This window comes from Python bivittatus, unplaced genomic scaffold (assembly GCF_059951505.1).
Source record: "Python bivittatus isolate LINGU-HERP-01145 unplaced genomic scaffold, Pbiv_v1 ctg000020_np1212, whole genome shotgun sequence".
Classification (NCBI taxonomy): Eukaryota; Metazoa; Chordata; class Lepidosauria; order Squamata; family Pythonidae; genus Python; species Python bivittatus.
In genome coordinates this window covers 97,028,453-97,050,335 of record NW_028277030.1, presented here as the reverse complement: position 1 = coordinate 97,050,335, position 21,883 = coordinate 97,028,453, and the positions used below count along the sequence as shown (strand labels likewise).

General features: G+C 37.1%; 1 protein-coding gene across 1 annotated transcript in view; it reads right to left on the bottom strand.

Moving 5' to 3' along the window:
* The window catches only part of TTC27 (tetratricopeptide repeat domain 27), a 93,842-nt gene that overhangs the window by 44,060 nt on the left and 27,899 nt on the right, over window positions 1-21,883 (bottom strand). Inside the window, exon 10 of the mRNA XM_088144819.1 lies at window positions 8,179-8,292. Coding sequence (XP_088000945.1) covers window positions 8,179-8,292 — 114 coding nt within the window. The remainder of the gene's footprint in view (window positions 1-8,178; window positions 8,293-21,883) is intronic.

Here is a 21,883-nt window from a genome sequence, read left to right as displayed (position 1 = left end):
ACTATACTAGAATCCCACATGGAGAGTACAGTGTTTTTAGTGCACCTTAAGTATCTATACACACATCTTGGATTCTGTCCAAAGTTTTATCAACAGAAGACTCTCTCTGCAACAAAGCTTTCCTACCCCCTTCTCTTATTTGCAAACCCTCACAAAGATTTTCCTGGGGATCCAGGAGAGATGCTTAGTGGAAGAACACATACTTGCATATAAAAACATTTCAGGTTCAATCCGCTTCATATCCCACTTGAGACTAAGGAAAGCTGCAGTCTATACACACACACACACACACACACACACACACACAATATTGAATAAGATGGGTCAGTTTTCTGACTCAGCCTAAGGCAATGTCCTATGGCTGTATGAGGGAAAACTGGAGAAAAACAGGCAGGAGTACTTAGAGATTCCTGATCTTTAATAAAATTGTGGAATCCACAGTTAAATTTCCTCAAGGAAACCGGATAGAATTTTAAATTTAAATGATCCTCTTGCCCCACATGATGCTACTGTTTGAAATACAACAAACCTAAAATTCTCTTAAGTTTCCTTGAACTAGTTTTCAACAGTGTTCCCCAACCTGGGGATTTAAACAGAGGAAATTTTGCTCAACTAAATGCTGTATTCCAAAGAAGAAACAAAGAGTTACAGCTACATAAATAATTCAAAGAAACCGAGGATAACAATTGAATGGGAAGGGCAAAAGATTTATTTAATGACAGAATAAATGACGGAAATCAAAGGAAGCTTTTGTGCAAACATGGGTAAAAATAAATGATAAAGAAGGTAAAGACCAGTTGGAGAATGATATAAAGAAGGGATGACACAAATATATGGAAGAACTGTAGAAAAAAGATACCCAAATTGATGATACATGAAAAGGTTTCATCACTGAACTAGGACCAGATATTCTAGAAATTGAAGTTAAATGGCCCCTAGAAAATGTTGCTAACAACTAAGCTGCAGGAGTTGATGAAATACCAGCAGAACTTTTTTTCAGACCTCTATTAAGATTTATTAGGAAGAAGTTTGAGGTAACAGTAGAAGTATTCCACCAAGTACTGTATTTTCCAATGAGAAAACTATATATAGGCATATTAAGGCAGCAAGATTCTGGTTTTTCTCAAGCTCTTTTACAATAAAGTGGGGGAAGCTTGTTCCTTTTGTGAAGGTGGGGAAGTCTACACCTGCTGTTTTGAAAACTTCTAGTAGACTTCTTATTGAGAACCACCTCTCACAGGTATTCACTTACAATGTTCGGGTCCTGCTTTTGGGGCATTCTTCTTCCAGATATATTTCAACATCTTTCTATATTGAAATTAAACAAACCTGAAGTCTGTCTTTTGCCCCAGATTTATCATCTCTCTCACTCTCAATGTTCCCCTTCATAAGCAACTGTTATGCAAAGACACATATAAAGTAAAGGGGACAGTTCTGCTTTTAGGTTGTAAAGCAAGAAGCTGTCATTAAAATGGTGTATCTAATTACCAGCTCTCTAACAGTTTTAGATAGGTTTATACTTGGCAGCAAGTTTGAATATTGTCCCACAATTTAAGCACTCAATAAATTTCCTTGGATACAGACAGCTTAATTATCCAGCTCTTTGAATAAAAATTTGCTCTTGATAACTAGAAACAGCTTTCTGAAACTAACTCTATAGCAGAAGATGAACTATTGCACAAAAAAAAACCAACCCTGTTTTTCCCCAAAGTAAGGGGCAACTGTATTCTGCTTTGCCTGAAATAATAAATTACAATATATGCAAGCAAAAAAAGATTAAAGGCCAGCCTGATGTATGTGAGCGTAATGGACCAGAATGGCTTCTGCAGATACAGATGAAATACTTCCAAGAGTGTTCTCGGACAACAACCTTAGCACAGATAAATATATCAGCAATCTGAGAATAACACTACCTTGCAGATGGCTAGACTGCAAGTTTCTAACAAATCCCAATGAATTCAAAGTACGGCTGAATCTGTGCCTGGAAAGTGGAGCTTCATATCCCATATTGGCTAAAGACTTCTAATTTGAATGCAATGCAAACACTATCAAGGGTACACAGATTAGCAATAGAGAATATTAAACAGTAAACTGGCAATAACAAAAAAGTGTCAGAATGACTGGCTGGAGAATGAAGTCCTTCAGTCATACACATAAAGGGCACAGAAGAAGATACACATTTTTTCCTATGCCTATCAATACAATAAATCAATTCTATTCTGAGCAAAGCTACATACATTTAGTTTCTGTGATCACTAAACATTTGTACTGCATGGAGAGGCTCCAAAAATGTACAATACTATGGAGCTTAAGGGAATATTGCTTTCCCATCCCCAACTCCACCTGCAGTTTTGAAAACTTCCAGTAGGCTTGTTATTGAGAACTACATTCAGAAATGATCTTTCTTTCCTATTTCTTCAACCAATTTCTCCTAGTAAAAGCTATATAAGAACTGTGATCAGCTTTGGCTTCTTCCTTTCTCTGAATAAGCCAGAAGGTTTTGCCAGAAGGCCTTGTGGAACAGTAGGGATAGAGCATGTTGAAGCATGAGGCACAGATCTTTCAGAAGTCAACCACTTGATCAAGAAGCATGCCTTGTTTAAAAACACTGTAGTGGTAGAAAGAAAAAGTATACTGGAATCCTCTTCCATGTGCACAGAATGAAAAAGCACACCCTACAGTATATGAATGGGGGTCAAACTATATGCAAGTGAACAGCAGTAGTCACATCAGTCATGGTATGGAAAGTTATCAAGACATTTATGGAAAATCTTAAAGGAACAAAAGAGAATGTTGATTAACTTTCCAGTTCAAGAAACCCTACATTCCTCAGTATTAATCACATAGTAAGCTGCATATGATACTTTATTTGGTATAATGTCGGTTGATGTCAACACTGTTCACATTTTAAAAGTAACAGATTCCTGAGGTCTGAAGGAAACATTTAGCCTAAGTTGTTAACCTCAGAGGTCTTCTAATCAAGACTGTCAGGAAAAAGACAAAATCATGCTTTCAAAAATTTACTGGAGGCCAAAATATTGACATTATCTGGCTCTCCCCCACTGAAACAGAACAAGAATATGATAATAGAGAGGATGCAAGAACACAATGCTATTTTGCTAATGGGCGGGATTTAATTATTGGCTAATAGTAAGTGGATAAAATAGAAAAGATAATGAAAACTACTTAAAATAAAGTACATATTCAAATTATGGAAAGTAATATTTCATGGAAACTTCTCATGCACGTTTATGATATAGAAAAATAGTTCTCTTCCTGATTCTTATCTGTCCCATCTACTGCAAGCCAAATCTTTACACCTTTAGGGAAGTTACCATATAAAGCATAATTGCTAATTAGGATGTATATCCACATTAAAGAGGGTGGGAGGAGGCTGGTATGATGATAACTTATAATAACTATAGCACTAACTTATGGATAGTCACATTAGTGGGTGAATTAATGCCAAGTGTAAGATGGCCAGAGCAAGACAAGGAAGAATGACTGACAGTTCACAAAAAGCAACTAATAGAGGCAAATGAAATCCATGGTCAGGAATCAGTCAGGGTTGGGAACCAGGCAAAACAGAAACAAAAAGAATGTGAAGCTTATGCTCAATATCAGGTCCTGGATCAGCTCTGACAAGCAAAGGAGCCAATCTTAAGCAAAAAGGCTCACACAGCATTGTGCAGAAGACGAGCCTATAGTATGGACAAGATACTTGAACTACACTGTGTGCACAATTATTAGGCAATGAGTATTTTGACCATATCGTAATTTTTATGCATATTTTCTACCTCCAAGCTGTATAAACCTGAATGCTTATTGGATATAAGCATATCAATTGATGTGTATTTGTGTAATGAGGGAGTGTGTGGCCTAAGGAGATCAACACCCTATATCAAGGTGCATAATTATTAGGGAGGTTCTTTTCCTCAGGCAAAATGGGCCAAAAAAGAGATTTAACGGACTCTGAAAAGTCAAAAATTGTAAAAAGTCTTTCAGAGGGATGCAGCACTCTTGAAATTGCTAAGATATTGGGGCATGACCACAGAACCATCAAACGTTTTGTTGCAAATAGTCAACAGGGTCGCAAGAAACGTGTTGAGAAAAAAAGACGCAAATTAACTGCCAAAGATTTGAGAAGAATCAAACGTGAAGCTACCAGGAACCCATTATCCTCCAGTGCTGTCATATTCCAGAACTGCAACCTACCTGGAGTGCCCAGAAGTACAAGATGTTCAGTGCTCAGAGACATGGCCAAGGTAAGGAAGGCTGAAACTCCACCACTGAACGAGACACATAAGTTGAAACTGCAAGACTGGGCCAAGAAATATCTGGAAACAAATTTTTCAAAGGTTTTATGGACTGATGAGATGAGAGAGACTCTTGATGGACCAGATGGATGGGCCCGTGGCTGGATTAGTAACGGGCACAGAGCTCCACTTCGACTCAGACACCAGCAAGGTGGAGGTGGGGTACTGGTATGGGCTGGTATTATTACAGATGAGCTAGTTGGACTTTTCAGGTTGAAGATGGACTCAAAATCAACTCCCAAACCTACTGCCAGTTTTTAGAAGACACTTTCTTCAAGCAGTGGTACAGGAAAAAGTCTGTATCTTTCAAGAAGACCATGATGTTTATGCAGGACAGTGCTCCATTGCATACATCGAAGTACTCCACTGCGTGGCTAGCCGGTAAAGGCCTCAAAGATGAAAGAATAATGACATGGCCCCCTTCCTCACCTTACCTAAACCCTATTGAGAACTTGTGGGCCCTTCTCAAACAGGAGATTTACGGTGAAGGAAAACAGTACACCTCTCTAAACGGTGTCTGGGAGGCTGTGGTTGCTGTTGCACAAAAAGTTGATTGTCAACAAATCTAGAAACTGACAGACTCCATGAATGGAATGCTTATGACTGTTATTGCAAAGAAGGGTGGCTATACTGGTCACTGATTTTTTGTCTGAAATGTCAGAAATATTTATTTGTAAATTTTGAGTTGTTTGTTTATTATTCTCACCTTAACAGATGAAAATAAATGAGATGGGGGAATTTTCATTTTTCATTTAGTTGCATAATAATTCTGCACACTAATAGTTGCCCAATAATTGTGCACACATAGATATGCACCTAAGAAAGCCAAAACCTCACTTTTACTTTCTTAAATATTCAGGTTTGAGGTTTATTAACATTTTGGATTGACCGAGAGCACTGTAGTTGTTCAATAATGAAATTCTCCTCAAAAATACAACTTGCCTAATAATTGTGCATGCAGTGTATTTCAGATTGTTGTAGGAAAAGGTGAAAATAAAACTTTATTAAACTAGAGTAAAAGGAGGGTGGTGGTGGTAAAAGTTCAGAAGTGAATATACAGCCAAGTACTGGGACTCAAAGTACTGGAGACAAAGGGAGAAGCAAGAGAGTGGAGAGATTTAGACACTTAGAGAATGGTGGGATGGGGCTTGCAATAATATACGTGAAGGGGATTTGGGTATTCTAGTACAGTGTTTCTCAACCTTGGCAACTTAGAATTCTGGGAGTTGAAGTCCACACATCTTAAAGTTATCAATGTGAGAAACACTGTTCCAGTAGATCACAAGTTGAACATGAGCCAACCTTGTGATGCAGCTACATCACAAAAAGACAAATGCTATTTTGGGATGTATGAACAAAAGCACAGAGTTCACGGGGGGTAATTGTCTCACTCTCTCTGCCTTAGTCAGGCCCCACTTGGAACACTGTGTCCAGTTCTGGACACCACAGCCTAAAAAGAAATGGACTAACTGGAATGAGGAAGGCTACCAAGATGGTGAGGAACCTAGAAACCAAGTCCTATGAAGAACAGTTAAAGCAACTGAGTATGTTTAGCCAGGAATTTTTGTTTCAGTCTTTTTATAAAAATAGAAAATACAAAAGCTATCTTGAGTCAAATACACATTTCAAATGACTCATTTGAACGATACATTGAAGATAAATTATGACATAAGTCAGCTTAACCGCCAACATCACTTCTCCTTTGAAGAAGCCACAAGAAAGAGCTAGCTGCGGCTGATTCAAAAGAAAAACTGGCTAGCATAGGTTGCAAATGTTAAGCTACTGGCATCCTCTTAAAATTACCCAGTAGAGCTTTTCATTCAACAACAGGAATCAGATGATGGCTCAAAAACTTGTCAATGAAGGATTTTTCAGTGGTTAATTTTACTTCACTGCAACACTGGAAATGCACCAGTGGGGATCCAAACCTTGCTCATTTCTACTCTTCTACTCTGCAATTCAAAATACTATGATTTTTTTCCCATTTCCTCTGCTAATCGGGCCCTCTCCTGCTTCAGGAGGAGTCCCACATCTGAAGTGGGTTTGTAGAAAGAATGAGTTGTTCTGATCTGATGGTAAGGATCTATTAAAACATTTTGGCAATTTTCCCTGCCCCAATTTATAACCAATGAAGTCAGAGAGTCAGCAATGCAGCTCAGCAGCCTCTTTAACTCAGCTTTTTAGATTTTGGCTCAAGGTAACATTTCCAAAATTGTGGCTCTGGGTTCACAACCAGGGTCACCGCGTTATTCCAACTGAGGTGTTGAAGGAGTTCAAAAAAGATTAAAAGTTGATTTTAAAAATATATTTTTATTAAAATAAATGTTTCCTTCATAAAATCAGATTATCAACATAAAAATATAAGGGAGCTTGTGAAATTATTTTTATTCTGATTATGACTTACATTCTCCTCTCCCTTCTCACTTGCCCCTCCAGGACAAGATGAGGTTTGTTTTCTCTACTCAGTCAGGACAACACAGAGTAAGCCAGTTTCCAACATTATTATGGGTTTTCAAAGCCAGGTCAAACACACATGGGCACATTCCATAATATTCCATGGCCAAGACCCCAAAATAAAGAAAACAGGATGTATTTATTATTGAACAACAAAGAACTACAGAAATGTAAAAACATGTTTGGTTACGAAGAAGCCCAAAGACAAAAACAGGTACACCATGCTGTACCTGTCAAATGTAAAACCACAACCGTCACATGTCTAGCTGCCTAATTTCTTCTTGAAACCTTAACCACTAATACAGAGTTGAAACTATGTTATACACTTGCTTGCTTGCTTGCCAAATAATGGAAACTCTTGCTATGCTCAGGAGCCTTATGCTAAAACACTTCTTAAAATTAAAACTGCTTAAATTCTTCCACACAGGCAACTGCTTAGAATGTCAGATCAAAACACAGATTTACTTATGGGCCACACAAAGATACACCACTCTGATAAATGATTGTTACTATTGGAAAGGATCACTTGAGATACCTAAAAGAAGAGTAAATCAACATATTCCTAAAATGACTTAGTTACAAGAGGATTGCAGTATTAGTAACAGCAATAATATTTAAATCCTCACCATCACTTAATGAAAACAACATACAAAAATCAAAGAATCTCCAAATAAGGATAAAAAGTTAAGGTGTTCAACTAGGACTAGGAAGACCCAGGTTCATGTCAACCCTCAGTCACAGAAGCTCATTAGGTCACTGGGAGCCAATCAGTCTCTCTCAGTCTAACCTACCTTACAGGATGGTTTTCGTGGGGAAACCACGAAATGGGAGAAGGGAGTGCTATATATATGTCATCTTGCACTCCTGAACAAAATGTATGATATAAATCTAGCAAACAAAATACTAATTTTGATTGACCATTTGTAGAACTTGCATATAAATGTATGTATAATTTGTATCAAATTTTTGTGTTAAGCAAAAACTATGTTCCTTTTTACTGGTAATATACATTAAGTGGAATTCCTTTCACTTCTGATCCAACATAGCCACTACTCTCAGCTCACCTGGTATGTCTTCAAATAAGCTGACTAGTGGGAAAAAAAATGTGTTTGATTTCTTAGTAACTGGTTTTTCTTTGTAAAAACAATATACTATATTGACAAATACATTCAAATATCATAAAAGGAAACAAACTAAGTATCTGAAGTGTGGCTTTTCCTTTTACACCAAGATGGAAAACGAAAGAAAAAAAACCCTCTCACCAATTTGATGTCCTCCAACTATGTTGGACTGAAACTTCTATCATTGCTGATTAACATGCTCAATATGGGTGGTGAATCTGAATAAATGTTTGGATACTAAGATTAACAGCTTGGAGGAGGAGAAGAGAAACCAAGAAAAATGTTACCTGAGTCTGCTTCATTGCCCGTTCCATTCGACGAATACTTCCTTTCTCAAGTTTTGTCCGTAGAAGCAGAGCAGAAGTTTGGATTGCCCAGAACTTTGGTTGTGAGAGCAGATACTAAGGAAAGAAAAAGTATTCATTCATTCATTTTTAAAAAAGAAAATAATCTGTTTTCAGTATACTGCTACTGTACACATACTCCTTCTGTAATCTAAGATTACTTTAGATAAGTAGTTGAAGAATTGAAAGATCTACATCAGTGCTATCAAATCAGTTTATAGCAACATTCCATTTGTATACTGGAGGGCTTTTTCGTTTTGTCCCAAAACCAACCATTTGTATGAGAATGATGTAGATAAACTGTCTCCTACACAAAAATGTAACCAGTTTTTATGCGAACTTTCCTATCTAAGTTACTAAAAGAAAAGTTAGAATATTGGGTTCCAAGTATTATTGAAGAAAAAAACAGCAAATAAATGTTCAAACAAATGTTTCATAATTACACTGGTTTGGACCCAGCAGCGCTCTACAGAAATGGAAAGGCACTTCTGTTCCAGTAAGGTATCATTCTCTCCCCCTCAATTTTTTGGTGAACTTCTTTTTACATTGTTCCGAAGTCTTGATATAAGGATCCAAATAAAAGGGGCAAGAAAAGCCACATTGCGCAAGAAGCATTTTGTTCATACTTTTTGGAATTCTATCAATTTTCTAAAAAACATTTTAATGCTCCCATGAAGTATACTCTAAAATGTGACCGAAGATAGATGTTTTGATGTTTTTATCTACTCAGACCTATGCTAGCTACACACAGAGATCTATTATATTATACACATTTCAAATAACAAGGCTATCCAATATTTATTGCATTCACTGCATTATTATATTATATCCCTCATCTAATATTTAAAAGATTTATAGCTATCTACAGTAGCTACAGACTGCATCCTTTCACACATCCTTTGCCAGTCTATTCTGCTACTTTTATGATCAGTCAGTTTTGAGGATTGCTGTGCACTATGTTTGGGTGCCTTGCCTAGAATTCTAGGATGGATGGAATCAGGAGGTCTTGAATAATTATTTCAGACTAAAAACTTTTCAACTTTTCAGAAAGGGAAAATATCTGATCACGTCTCTAGGCTGGTTAGTATTTCTAATTATCTTTTAATAGACACTGTAAGAGGAAGAGAAATATTAACCTAGGCAGCAGGATGATAACCAAATGAGCATATAAAAGTAGAGATAGAGACCTCTATTAATAAACATGAAAAGATTATTATGAACTATTTCAGTGAAGAACAAATCCTATCAATTATTAACAAGCACCTGTACTGGGGAAGAATCTACTGGCCAAAACCATCAATCACAAAAGAAGATAATCCTACAAACTTCAGACTTTTCTATTCCTCAAACAATATTTAAAACCAGGAAAGATTTTCTTTATCTTAAATCTTGTAGGACCCCAGGGTGGTGTTCTGGGATGGCCAAGTTCCCTGCCACTGCTAGATTCACAGTAGATCAGGATTTCCCAAAAGTCATCACAAGAATGGTGATCTGAAATGGGGAAACAGGTATCCATACTGTGATGCAACTAGCTGATTTTAGACTCTAGACTCAATGGGTATATCTTTAGTCCAACTTTAATACCTTTATATCTTATTTGGAATTAAGCAAAAATAGAGTATCTATTTAAAATAGAGCATCTTTTATACATCATAAACGTTTTGTTTCTTTATCTCTCTCTCTCTATAAACAGAAAGGATGCTGTGCTGGAACATGAAATGCCCTCAATAATCCATGTATCAATGGCAGATTGCCTGCTGCTGCCTACTGCTCTCTAGTGGTCAAGCTCAATCCTGGGATCCAGATGAAGTTGCACCATCATATCACCCTATCACGGCTGTATCACTTACTACCAATGTTTAGTCTTCCTGCAACTTGCATCTTCTTCAAATAAATATTTAAATGCTTTGCAGGCTAAACCAGGAAGCATAACTGGAATTTTGAGAGCAAGCTTTGGTCTCATCCACAAAACAGTGGCCATAGTTGCCATGGTCAGTCACCAAACATTCATTGATCAAAAGACAAACAAATGAGAGACTTCTCCACTAGCCTCTCTGGATTCCCATGATATTTTCTACTTCCTTAGTCTGTCTTCTTCTTTTGTCCTGAGCAAGTGGACACTGTATTTATTGTGCTTCTAAACCATCTAAGGAACATTTATTATTGATGGTATATAAATAATGAAAAACTTACTTGCAGTGTTTCTATAACTTTAACTGCTATCTCCTAGGTTAGAGTAAATTATTTTTTAAAATTTAATTTACATTGCAGTACAACTTACATGTAAGAGCTTTGGAAATAAATATTAAGATTATGAGAATTTGGTATTTCCACTAACTATACAGATTTTATATACTCCAGAGAAATGAATACAGTAATTGCAATTGGTTAGAGATTTACATCTTCAGAGCTATTTGTGTAAATACATAACAACATACTATTTCTTAAGATACAGCTGGAAACAAAGTAGAAGAGAACAAATATTAAATACTATAATTTGGGTTTTTGCATTACTATCAGATGTAAATTAATGTAATAAGAAAAGAGACTTTAAAAGATGGAATCAAGTGAGAATCTGAGCTCCATTCAGATAGTTAACAGAAATATGACAGAACCATGGAGAAAATCTGTAATTAGTCCTAGCCATGACTTCTTCTGAGTTATCAAGACAATTTGATTTATATTAATCAATCAAACAAGACTGTGGTCTAAGGCCCATGTTTTTCAAAAGATACTACAGCTCCAATTTTATCATTTTTCCTCAAAAGACTTATAAATTAGAGCAGCTCTTTTCAATGGGCTCTCTTAGAACTCAAGATTTTTGTAGTGTAGCAGGACAAGTCTTGATGATAGCAGTGCTGGGAGAAAAAGGGTATTCTTCAACCATTACCTTTCCCAAGATAAATGCTACTAACATTCAACCGGACTATACTGCTATTTCTGTCTCTAATGCCATGTTCCTGCATTACTGAAACAGCCTGTTTTTTACAGCAGGAGCAGCGTGCTGTTTGCTACAACCCACTTTGCTCCATGCTAAAAAGCAAACACAAGCCAAGTCTCCAGCATAATCTGCACAAAAGGACAGTTTAATTAGAAACAGTGCTTTTTGAGATTTTGCTTTATCTAATCTTGTAGCCACTGTGCCAGACTTCTTACATTACATCATTAAAAATAAATCATAAGAATTGCCTCACTGGGTTAGACTAAAGGGCCTTGCTATTCCAAGACTGCACAAAAACGTTCAAGATGAACTTCTTAAAAATATCTGCATCTATAGATATAGATAGAAAATGCATACTTCTAATATTTTTCAGATTAAAGACTTTTTTTTTTAAAAGCAAGCTTTTCCATAAACAGTTCCATTTGTAAACTTGTCTGATTGAAACTGATTTATACATACAGGTTTCATGAATCTCTTGTTGATAAATATAGACTTGAACTCATTATTCACAGTATTCAATTTCATGTATCTATGGGTTTTGGCTTGATGTTCTGAGCACTCCACCATTTCATGAATATGCAGAACTACTGATCTCACTCAATTTCTCAGTGATGGGCAGCTTTCTTACCTTATATGGTCATCTTCTTCCTGCCTGTTACTGCCTCCATGGTGAAAATGAGGAAGCACATAGTGGAAGGCTCAGTGTACATCTGACCTATTTCCCAGCATTCTGCAACATCTTTAGGAATACTGAACAAGCTGAGAATGCATAGGGGAGAGCTCTGCTGAGGAAAATGGAAAATTTGTGGAAACTATTGTCCCTGTGCAAGAACCTGAAGCTGCTGGACATATTGCCTTATGGGGACAGTAGAGTATTCACTGCACAACCTTACAGCATCAAGAAATCTGCTCTCCACTCCATACAGAAAAGAAAACCAAGTGTGAGAGTCTCAAGGTAATTTTCCATCCATGCAATCCCCACCTGAAATGGATAGAAAAGGTTCAAGCTCAGAAGAATGTGCCAGTAATCCATAAGAAAGGACTGTGGCTTGACAGATAGTTTGCAGAAGGAGCTGATGGTGGCTTGCAGGCCAGCAGGGTCTAGTTTCACAGACTCAAGTACTGATACAGGCTCCACAAGGCAAGAAGACGTTTCACTGCTTCCTTATTCTTCATTCCTCATTTTGATTTTTGCTGCTGTAGGCCAGAGATCAAAGCACTGCTAACAATGTGGACTGAAAAGTGAACTGAAGAAACTCCACTGCTTTCCTATTTTACTCAATAGCATTTATTCTGTAACTTTTATTCTTTATTCTGAATAAATTATAGTATTCAAAATATTCAAGAATCTTTTTTTTTTGTTAACTCATTCTTTATTCAAAACAATAGACTGTCACCTTTTTTCCCTTGTAATTCTGATGAACTTTGTTGGGGGGGAGGTTCTGGAACCTAAATTCCCTATTTCCATAGGCTCAATTTCTTGTTATCTGCAGTTTCATTATCTGTAGTTGAAATAATTGGCTGTACTTGTGTATAAATTTCCAAAAATGTGGATCCTTGGGGGGAAAAAACCCTTCCTGATTGAATCCATACAGAAGAATGATACATGATTATAACTAAACAAAATTTGCCTTCTAACAGTCATTGCCTGTATAATTGGGGGCACAGAGGAGATCTGAACCTTGTTGGTTTTGCTTCTGCTTTTAATCCTATGTCAGCCATTGGGCAGACATATAAAATAAATAAAATAAACAAACAAATAAACCCCAGCCTTCTGTGATGGCTTTCTTTTGCTACCATGTTTAGATGCATATGGGTAAGCCATGATGTGGCTTAAGGTGATGAGAGCCAAGCGTTTCTCCATATAATTCACTACCTAAAAGTTGAGTAAGTGGATCTTCCACATGCATCTAAGTATGATGAGAAAGAAAATGAGATATTTTCAAGATGATGCTGAATTCCTCCAAGTCATAGATAGATAGATGCATTTGTTCTTAGATACAGATTGTACAGATTCATTATTCAGTTCTGTGATGGAATGGAATTATGAAGGCCAGACTCAGGGAGAAAAACATTTTCTTTCATCTCCTGAGGCGAGAGGGAGAGATAAGAGGATGAGACTGGCACCTCCCTGAGGAATTCACAATGTTGTGGCTGGCATTACTTGGGAACTGGGGTTTCAGTCTGGGAAGATTCTTGCTAGAGGTTGTAGCTAATAAACATTGCTGGACTGAATTTACATGGTCTCTTGGAGTTCCTTGGGCTAGGCCTGACAGTTCACTGTGTAAGACAATGAGGGAGAAGGCAATGGCAAATATTTCTGTATTGTTGCCAAGAAAACTCAATGGATGTGGCCATAAACTCACCAGTCAAGCTCAGCTAGACAGAAACTTTATTACTATTAACTCTTGACAATCTTTGAAATAACCATTAGTTATTTCAATAATCACTACGATGTTTTCTTTCAAGAACTTCTAAAATCCTTCTTAGGTAGCTAGACACATACACAGTTTACGGGCATGAACAGGAGCTGAAGAGCCACTGCAGGGAACCTGATGTTAACTATTTTTATTTCTCAGCTAATTAGTATCAAAATTAGACTACTAAGAAAGGACACATTTGACCAGATTTCAATACTTAGTTCAGAAATATCTATTTAATCAAAAGGGATATGCAATTAGCCTTTCTTACATAAGGAAAAGGGTCTGCTTTTCTATTTTGCTTTAAAAATGGTTTTAGTATGAAACAGTATAAAACTATGAAGTATGAAACAGTATAAAACAGGACTTCCATTTTTACTTCAACTGGAGAATAGTCGTGCTGCTCATGTGTACCTTAATTCCAAATGTAGCATTTATTCTGTGTGATGCTGAAAACAATTACATTTGGTTGAAACACTGCCCTTATACTCAATTAGGTGTTTAGATTGGACTAAGTCCTAAAACCAGGCATATATAGCCTTCCATACCACATCATAGTACATTTAGTACGTATTTCTGAAAGCTCCATCTCAACAGCCATAAATCAGGAATTTGGAATTCTATGAAAAGGGCTTAAATTCTCAGTGTCAGTGTTCAGGGAATTTCAGATAATAGCTGGCAGCACAGCAACAATGTCTGATAGAATGGCATTGTAAGTGCTAATGTAAGATTTATTCTTTTGTGAATTTACTGATGCAAATAATGAAACTATGAATTTAGAGAGAAAATGCTGTCATATTAAACTATTAAAATTAAGTGGTATTTTCTGTAATACAGACAGAAGGTTCTCATTGTGTATCTTGCAGACAATCAACTGGAAAAATCTATGCACAGGCTTATTCCAAGAAAGTCAACCATATTTCACATTCAATCTCTACTTGTAAACTTTTAGTGCAAGCCATATCTCCTCCTTGCATTTATAATTATTTATCATCATAATTTTATCCCATTCTTCCTTCAAAAGGGGACTTGCACGATACGAATCTATGGCTTTCTAATGGGGGAGAGTGTCAGTTTATTTAAAGGACTGGGAGACTTATTTGAGATAAGCTGGCAGCAGTACCTAAGGAAATCAAGAGGCCAGGGAGTGGAACTAGAGGGAGATATAGGAACAACAATGGTTCTTTAAGCCATTCCTAGCTATACTTTTCTGAGAGTGCATTATGGGCACCAACACAAAATGGCTATGCTGGATGAGGCCATTCACAAAATACCCGTTTATCAAAAGGCAAGCTGGCGAGGTGGCTTGCCGCTAGACTCTTTAGATTCTAGGATGGCTCCTATTTTGTCTAGCTTAACTGTGCCTTCTTTAACTTCTGGGCAGGTTAGTACCCTTACAAATGAAATCTATTTTCTGAGAATAATTCTAGAGGCATTCTTAGGGTCCTGCAACTATGATTTGCAACGTGTTAGCTTCCATTTAATTTTTAATATTTTTTTTATTATTATTTTGTAAGGTAAAATTTCTTTTAACTCTAGCTCCACTTCTGGTGAATTCATGGTTACATCCATGAAGTTTTCTTGGTGACAACACAGAAGTACTAAACAGGTTTATTATCCCTGTTTACATTTTGAGATCAGAAGAATCTTAAACAACAAAAATTAGGTGAGATCAGGAGCCTTGTAAGAGCCAGGAATGTTTATGAGCACATTAGCATCTATGGATGCCATGTTTCAGATCCTAAGACTCAAGTGTAATTCAGACAAAAGCTATGTGAATGAAAGTAATTTAACTATGTGTGAGCTGATGGTTCTCCTGCCTTAAAAGTCATACTTCAATTGAGAGCCAGTTTGATGTAGTGGTTAAGGTGCTGGATAGGAGACCAGGAGTTCTAATACTTCCTTATGCATGAAAACTGGCTGGGTGACTTAGGGTCAGTCTCTTTCTCTCAACCCAACTCACTTCCCAGGGTTGTTGTGGGAAATTATGTATACTGCCTTGAGTTGAAAAAAATATAGGCGGGATATAATAATGTAATCACTTATTCTAGACTCTTAGATGGTAGACATTGCCAGGAATTATTTATTGCAAAAATAAAATTGATCATTCCTGGTGAGGAACAACCTACCTACAGTATTCACTGAAAATTGCCTGGAAACTTCCTCCCTTTAACTCTAAAACATACAGTTCTAATCCACAGGAAGAGAGGTAAGATATAAACTTAAATGATCATCATCATCGTCACCACCACCATCACAACAGCTTGGTGACCTCCAAGTGCTTCAATTCCCATTGATCCCAGCTAGTATGGCCAAAAGCAAAATATTGTGGGATATGAAGACGAAATCATTTCCCACAATATGGGAAGCACTTGGATGCTTTTCTCCCATATAACAGTCCTCATAACTTTGATAGATTATCTTATCTTCACCTTTTGGAAATTAGGGACATTAATATTATTATATGTTGTATGTGCATTCTTGATCAATATATTCTTCATGATCATTTGAAATTATTTGAAGTTCATGGTAGCAATCCATCCATATGCAAAATGAATTAATGAGGTGCAGAAGGGTCGGGAGGGGGAGAGAGAGAGAGAGTAAAAGAGAGAGACATTTCTCGTCACATTAGCACGTTGTGCCAATATAGGTAACTCTGCTGTTAAAATAATTTGACCCAATAGTTTCAGCTGCTTAGTAACAACGAATGTAGGAATATGAAAACACACACACACATACACACACTAATTGAAAGACTTCATCACCCTTTCATATTCACAGAAATATGCCCCATCTCAATGTTAAAAGATACAAAGAAGTGATAGACATCAGAGCTATCTGAAATTCCAAGCATATAGATAAGTTTAGAATTAAAAAGTACTTCAGAGGCTTCATAGATTTGCGGGGAGGGGGGGGCAATCAGGAATGTGTGTTGCCAGGACCATATTCCTCCTCCAGGATTGGGATCTTTTTGACTTCACACCATGTTTTGGGGACACAGTGCAAGCTTAGGGCCAAAGCCATGCTCTCCTTTCCAGCTCCAATAGTGGAAGAAGTTTGATGATTCTGCACAGTGAGAAGATTCTCCAGCCTGGAAGTTAGGGGAGAAAGAGGTCTGCTTTGATCTAGATTTGCTAGATCTAAGATTCCCAATTTAAACATGAAAGCCCATAAATTTTGCCTATGTGGTTTCAGACTGGGGGAGGGGAGGTTTGTGGGCTTCCTTCTGAACTTGCTGAGCATTTTGATGAACCAACAAGTGTAAAACCATGCTTTTTCTGTAAAGGGGCGGCTCAGATATTCCAGTTCATTTAATATTCTAGCTCAATAATCAATTTTATTTCCAAACGTGCAATGAAGCCAGGAGTCAAAGAGATTGCTAGCAACATCCAGAAGAATGCACTGCTGATGCCCTTCATCCACTGATTAAAGGGTTATTCTCATCCTCAGCAGGATCTCAAAACCATTAAGTCCTTTGTATTTTGTTTTGAATCCAATAACTGCCATTATAGATTGTCTTTCTTGCTTTTTTTTTAGACTTTTTTATCCTGCCTTTATTATTTTTATAAGTAACTCAAGGCGGCAAACACACCTAATATTCCTTCCTCCCCCTATTTTCCCTGCAACAACAACCCTGTGAGGTGAGTTGAGCTGAGAATGACTGGCCCAAAGTCACCCAGCCAGCTTTCACGCTTAGAACTCACAGTCTCCTGGATTTTGCCTGGAGCCTTAACCACTAGACCAAACTGGCTCTCAAACGTCTTTCCCAAACTTCTAGTGTATGTGTATGCGTGTGTGTGTGTGTATGTACACACACACACACACACGCATACTAGGAAAATATCATGAGGAATGTTCTTGAGATCCTGGATCAATCGAGAGAGAGAGAGAGAGAGAGAATATGAATATATATATATATATGAATATATAATTTATATTTCACATTTGTCATCGCCCATCTCCCTAGAAGTGATTCTGGGCGATTTACAATAAAAAATAAATATTAATTAAAAATACAATAAAGCAATAGTCCTACAAAACTAACTTATTTTTTTTTCTCTCTCTCTCTTATATATATATTCTCAAGATTGACCCAGGGTCTAAAGAACACTCCTCGTGATATTTTCTTAGTATTCTCTTTATAGCCTATTCCCATTTCCAGGGCCAAAACTCCATTTCTTTTCTCAATTCACCTTTGGTCTTATTCCTAGAGACATTCAATGGAGAACACTTTTTTCCTTAGTATTAATGAATACAACGACCAGTTCCATTCAAAACATATATACTGTAACTCCTTACAGTTTATAACTCTACTATCTTGCAGGGTACTGTGACCTACATATAAGAGATGCTAGTCTCTAAGCCAATGGCAGTGGAATTTGCACAGGAAATTCAGTGCTTTTCAGGAAACTGCCAAGAAAAGCCCTCAAACTAAGCATAATAATTTTGTCACTATTTAAATCTAATTTCATACTAGAACATTGTGGCTTTAGGCTTCTTAATATAACTAAAGCTCTGTTCAGTCTCCCCATCACTACCACAAGAATCTGTTAAATTCAAATGGCACCTGGACATTATTCAGGCATTGTTTCTTCCAACACCCATCTCAAGAGACTTAAGTCTTTTTATTTTTTTCCTCCAAAGTGGGAGGCTAGAAAGGCCTGTGTTTACTATGGTATTTTACAAACTATCCATAACCAATGGAGTTTTCCTGACATAAAGCAAGTATCATACCTTCAATCACTAACAGTCAGCACCGATTTGATGGCCCAAATTCAATCAATTCTTTACCTGGCATATCCTATTTTCCCCAAGTTTTGACATTTTCTATCTCTAGTATTAGAATGATTAGAAATGTGTGCTGTAGTGGGAATTCAACCTAACCAACCTTCTTCTTCCCTTGTTTGCTTAGGTGTGTGATAAAGTCTTTAATTTTGAACTAGTTCACTTTTTTGAGCTAATTATTCCCCATATTAGAAGCTGTTATTCCCCACTCATTGAGTTTAATAAACAAACCTGCTATTTTGCATGGTAGCTCCATCAAAAGATTCCTTGTTTCAGTGATGCACAGTAATAATACAGACAATGAAACTAAATATGAAGTTAGGAGGATGTCTTTGATATGTTGTGAGACCCATTAGCACATTCCTTTGTCAGTAAAATAAAAACAAAAACAAAACCTCAATATGAAGGAATATATTCCCCAGATGAACTTTATGTATATTTTGCTCAATGAAACTTACTAAAAGTAATTGGCTATTTGACTGATGATGGACCAGCAATAGTAATTTGGTAAAAATAATAAATATGTGACTCAGTCCCAAGTATCCATATGAGATGTCAGTTTTCAAGACAGGACATATAAGCTTATAGTTACACAGCAGACTAGGTAAACTAAGGTGAAACACTGAAAAACAGACATGTTATAGAACAAACTGTTTCAGCATTCTAAAACCATATGCCAGATCAAACAGCAATCTGTTGTAATCCTGCTTTTATGCCATAAAATACTCGGTCCTCATGACCAAATGACTCACAGAAGATATAGCTGGCCAAAGACAAGCAAGACAGAGAATCTCTTTTGGGCACTCACCACCCAGTTGTTAACAATGCTGCCAGAAAAAATAGCACTGAAATGAAGGGGGGGGGGGAAAGAGGGAGGAAACTAAGAGTTTCATCTGAGGAGCTCTCATTTTACATACCAAAATTTTCTACTGCTAAGGTTTGTAGAGTATAAAACTGCCACTTTTTTGCTGGCATAGCATATAGAACAAAATATAAGAAAGATGAAGGAAATAAAGCGTAAACCAACAGAATGGAAAGATGATAGACAAGGTCTGCAGGTCAATCCTTCATAAAATTTACTACAGTAGAACATTTTATATTAACATTCCATATTATATCAACTTTGCAGGGAATAGATTGTTACTCTATATATTTTCTGAATAACTCTTAATTCAGGATATCTTGACTATGATTGCAAAGTACATGAAAAAATACAGTACAGGTAATCCTCACTTAACAACTATTCATTTAGCAATCGTTCAAAGTTATGATGGTGCTAAATAAAGCTACTTATGACTGTCGCAGTGTCCCCATGGTCACAATCCAGGTGCTTGGCAACCAGCTCGTATTTATGACGATTGCGGCATCCCAGGGTCACATGAGCGCCATTTGTATCCTTCCCAGCTAGCTTCTGGCAAGCAAAATCAATGGGGAACCATGTGATTCATTTAACGACTGCCACAAAAATGTCGTAAAATCCGGTGCAGTCATGTGATGTGTTGCTTAATAACCACCCCACTTAATGACAAATTTTCTGGTCCCTATTGGGGATGTTAAGCGAGGACTACCTGTAGATTTGATATATAATCTATCTTGCTGACCTAGAAGAATTGATTAATTCACCTCTGAGTTTTATTGCAAAAGAGCTTTCATGGATTATTCTACTTTAATTAGTACTAATATCTCCTTTAGTCAAGCTTGATTCCTGGGGACGACATGGACATATAATTTTCACAGCAAGAATACAAAAATGATTGCCATTAACTTTTTTAGGGATTATTTTACTTCCCAATCTAGTCTACAGACCTGGTATTTCCTAGTCACCTCCCACTCAAGTAGCAACAAAGTTTAACTTTTGATTTTATAAAGTTTTATATAAAGTTTGATTTTTCAAAATCAAGCCAAGTCAGCTAGATGCTACTATTTAGGCAATATACATCTTATATCAGGGTAAATAAAATGCTTATGCAAGCTGTTTCACAACAGCACTAAAAATTAATTTGTTCATGGTTCTTTGGAGCTAACCCTAAACCATTTTCCTTCTATCTTGCCTATAATAAATAATTCAAGTTTCAAAGACAGAGCCACAGGGGAATTATGATATGTGTTAGATCAGATGAGGTGCAGAGGTGAGAAAAAGGATGAAATGACCTTTCCCCTTTCCTTATGTCAACATGTTCTGAGTACTTATTAGAAATAAGGATAAACAAGAGTGGAATGCAGAGCACGCTTTACCATCTGGTTCACTTTCAAACCAGACACTATTCTATTAGTTTTGACAGTTTGCCACTTCCTTGATCAAATTAATCATGTTTTTCCGATCTTGTAAATGTTTTCTTATTTTCCTCCAAACAAATGGAGGCAAGCAGCAAAAGATGAACAGAAAAAGTATTTCAGTGTAGGATGGTTAAATGTTTCTTGTGTAAGTTGAAAATATTTGAGAAGCAAATATTTGCAACTTGTAATATATTTTTATCTGCATTAAAAAAGGAAATACTATACTGTTCTTTAAGAAACTTAAAAAGAGAATTTATCCAAAGCAGCAGTTTTCATCCCCAACTCTTCCTCCGTATAGTATAATGCTTTAAAATTGCAGAAAAAAACTAATATTATTTGATTAATTAATCTTCTATTAAATATAGAAGATCAAATTTGGACATCTGCATTTTCTCTTATAGCCTACTTCGGCAAACTCCCTTATTAGCTCAGAGGTTACCAAAGCAAGCTACTTTTGAAGCACAGGGCAACTGTAAAAGCAGCTGTGATGGGGATAATGGTATTCTAGTGTTGTCAAAAGTCCATCTGTAAGCCTGTCCTTGAATGTGCCTTATGTTGGTTTTAAACTGTGGCCAAAGTAAGAACCCTGTACAGTCCTAGAATCACCATTTGTACTACAGCATCCTTCAGCAAATTTGAGTCATCTGGGTGCATTGGATTCTGGAGCTATAATCCAAAACATCTGTAAAACAGAGCTTGGGGAAGGCCGCTCTAGAATATGAAATGTAATTCCAAAAAGTCTCCATTGAGGAATTTTAGTACTTATCTGAGGCTATTTGTGTACAACCAAAGCAAGAAATGGGTGTACAGGTAGTCCTCAGTTAACAACAGTAATGCAGTTGTAAAGTATGACACCATATGACTACACAGCTTAGTGACAGTAATCCCAGCACTCCCCATTGCTGTCATTAAGTCCCCATTGCTGTCATTGCAGATTGTTACGTTAGTCCCAGGTGCCTTACAAGCAGGGCAGCTGGCAGGCAGGTAAGGCGTGGTGCATGAGTGCGGCGGGGGCAGCTGCTGCCAGACAGGGAAGTTTGTAAGCGACTTACCAGAGCGACTTGTGACCTTCCCTGCCAGCTTCCCTATTGACTTTGCTTGTGAGAAGCCAATAGGGAAGGTTGCAAATGGCAATCACATGACTGCAGGACACTGCAACTAAGTGCAAGCCCATTGCCAAGCGCCCAGATGCCGATCACATAACCACGGGGGCGCTGTGATGGCC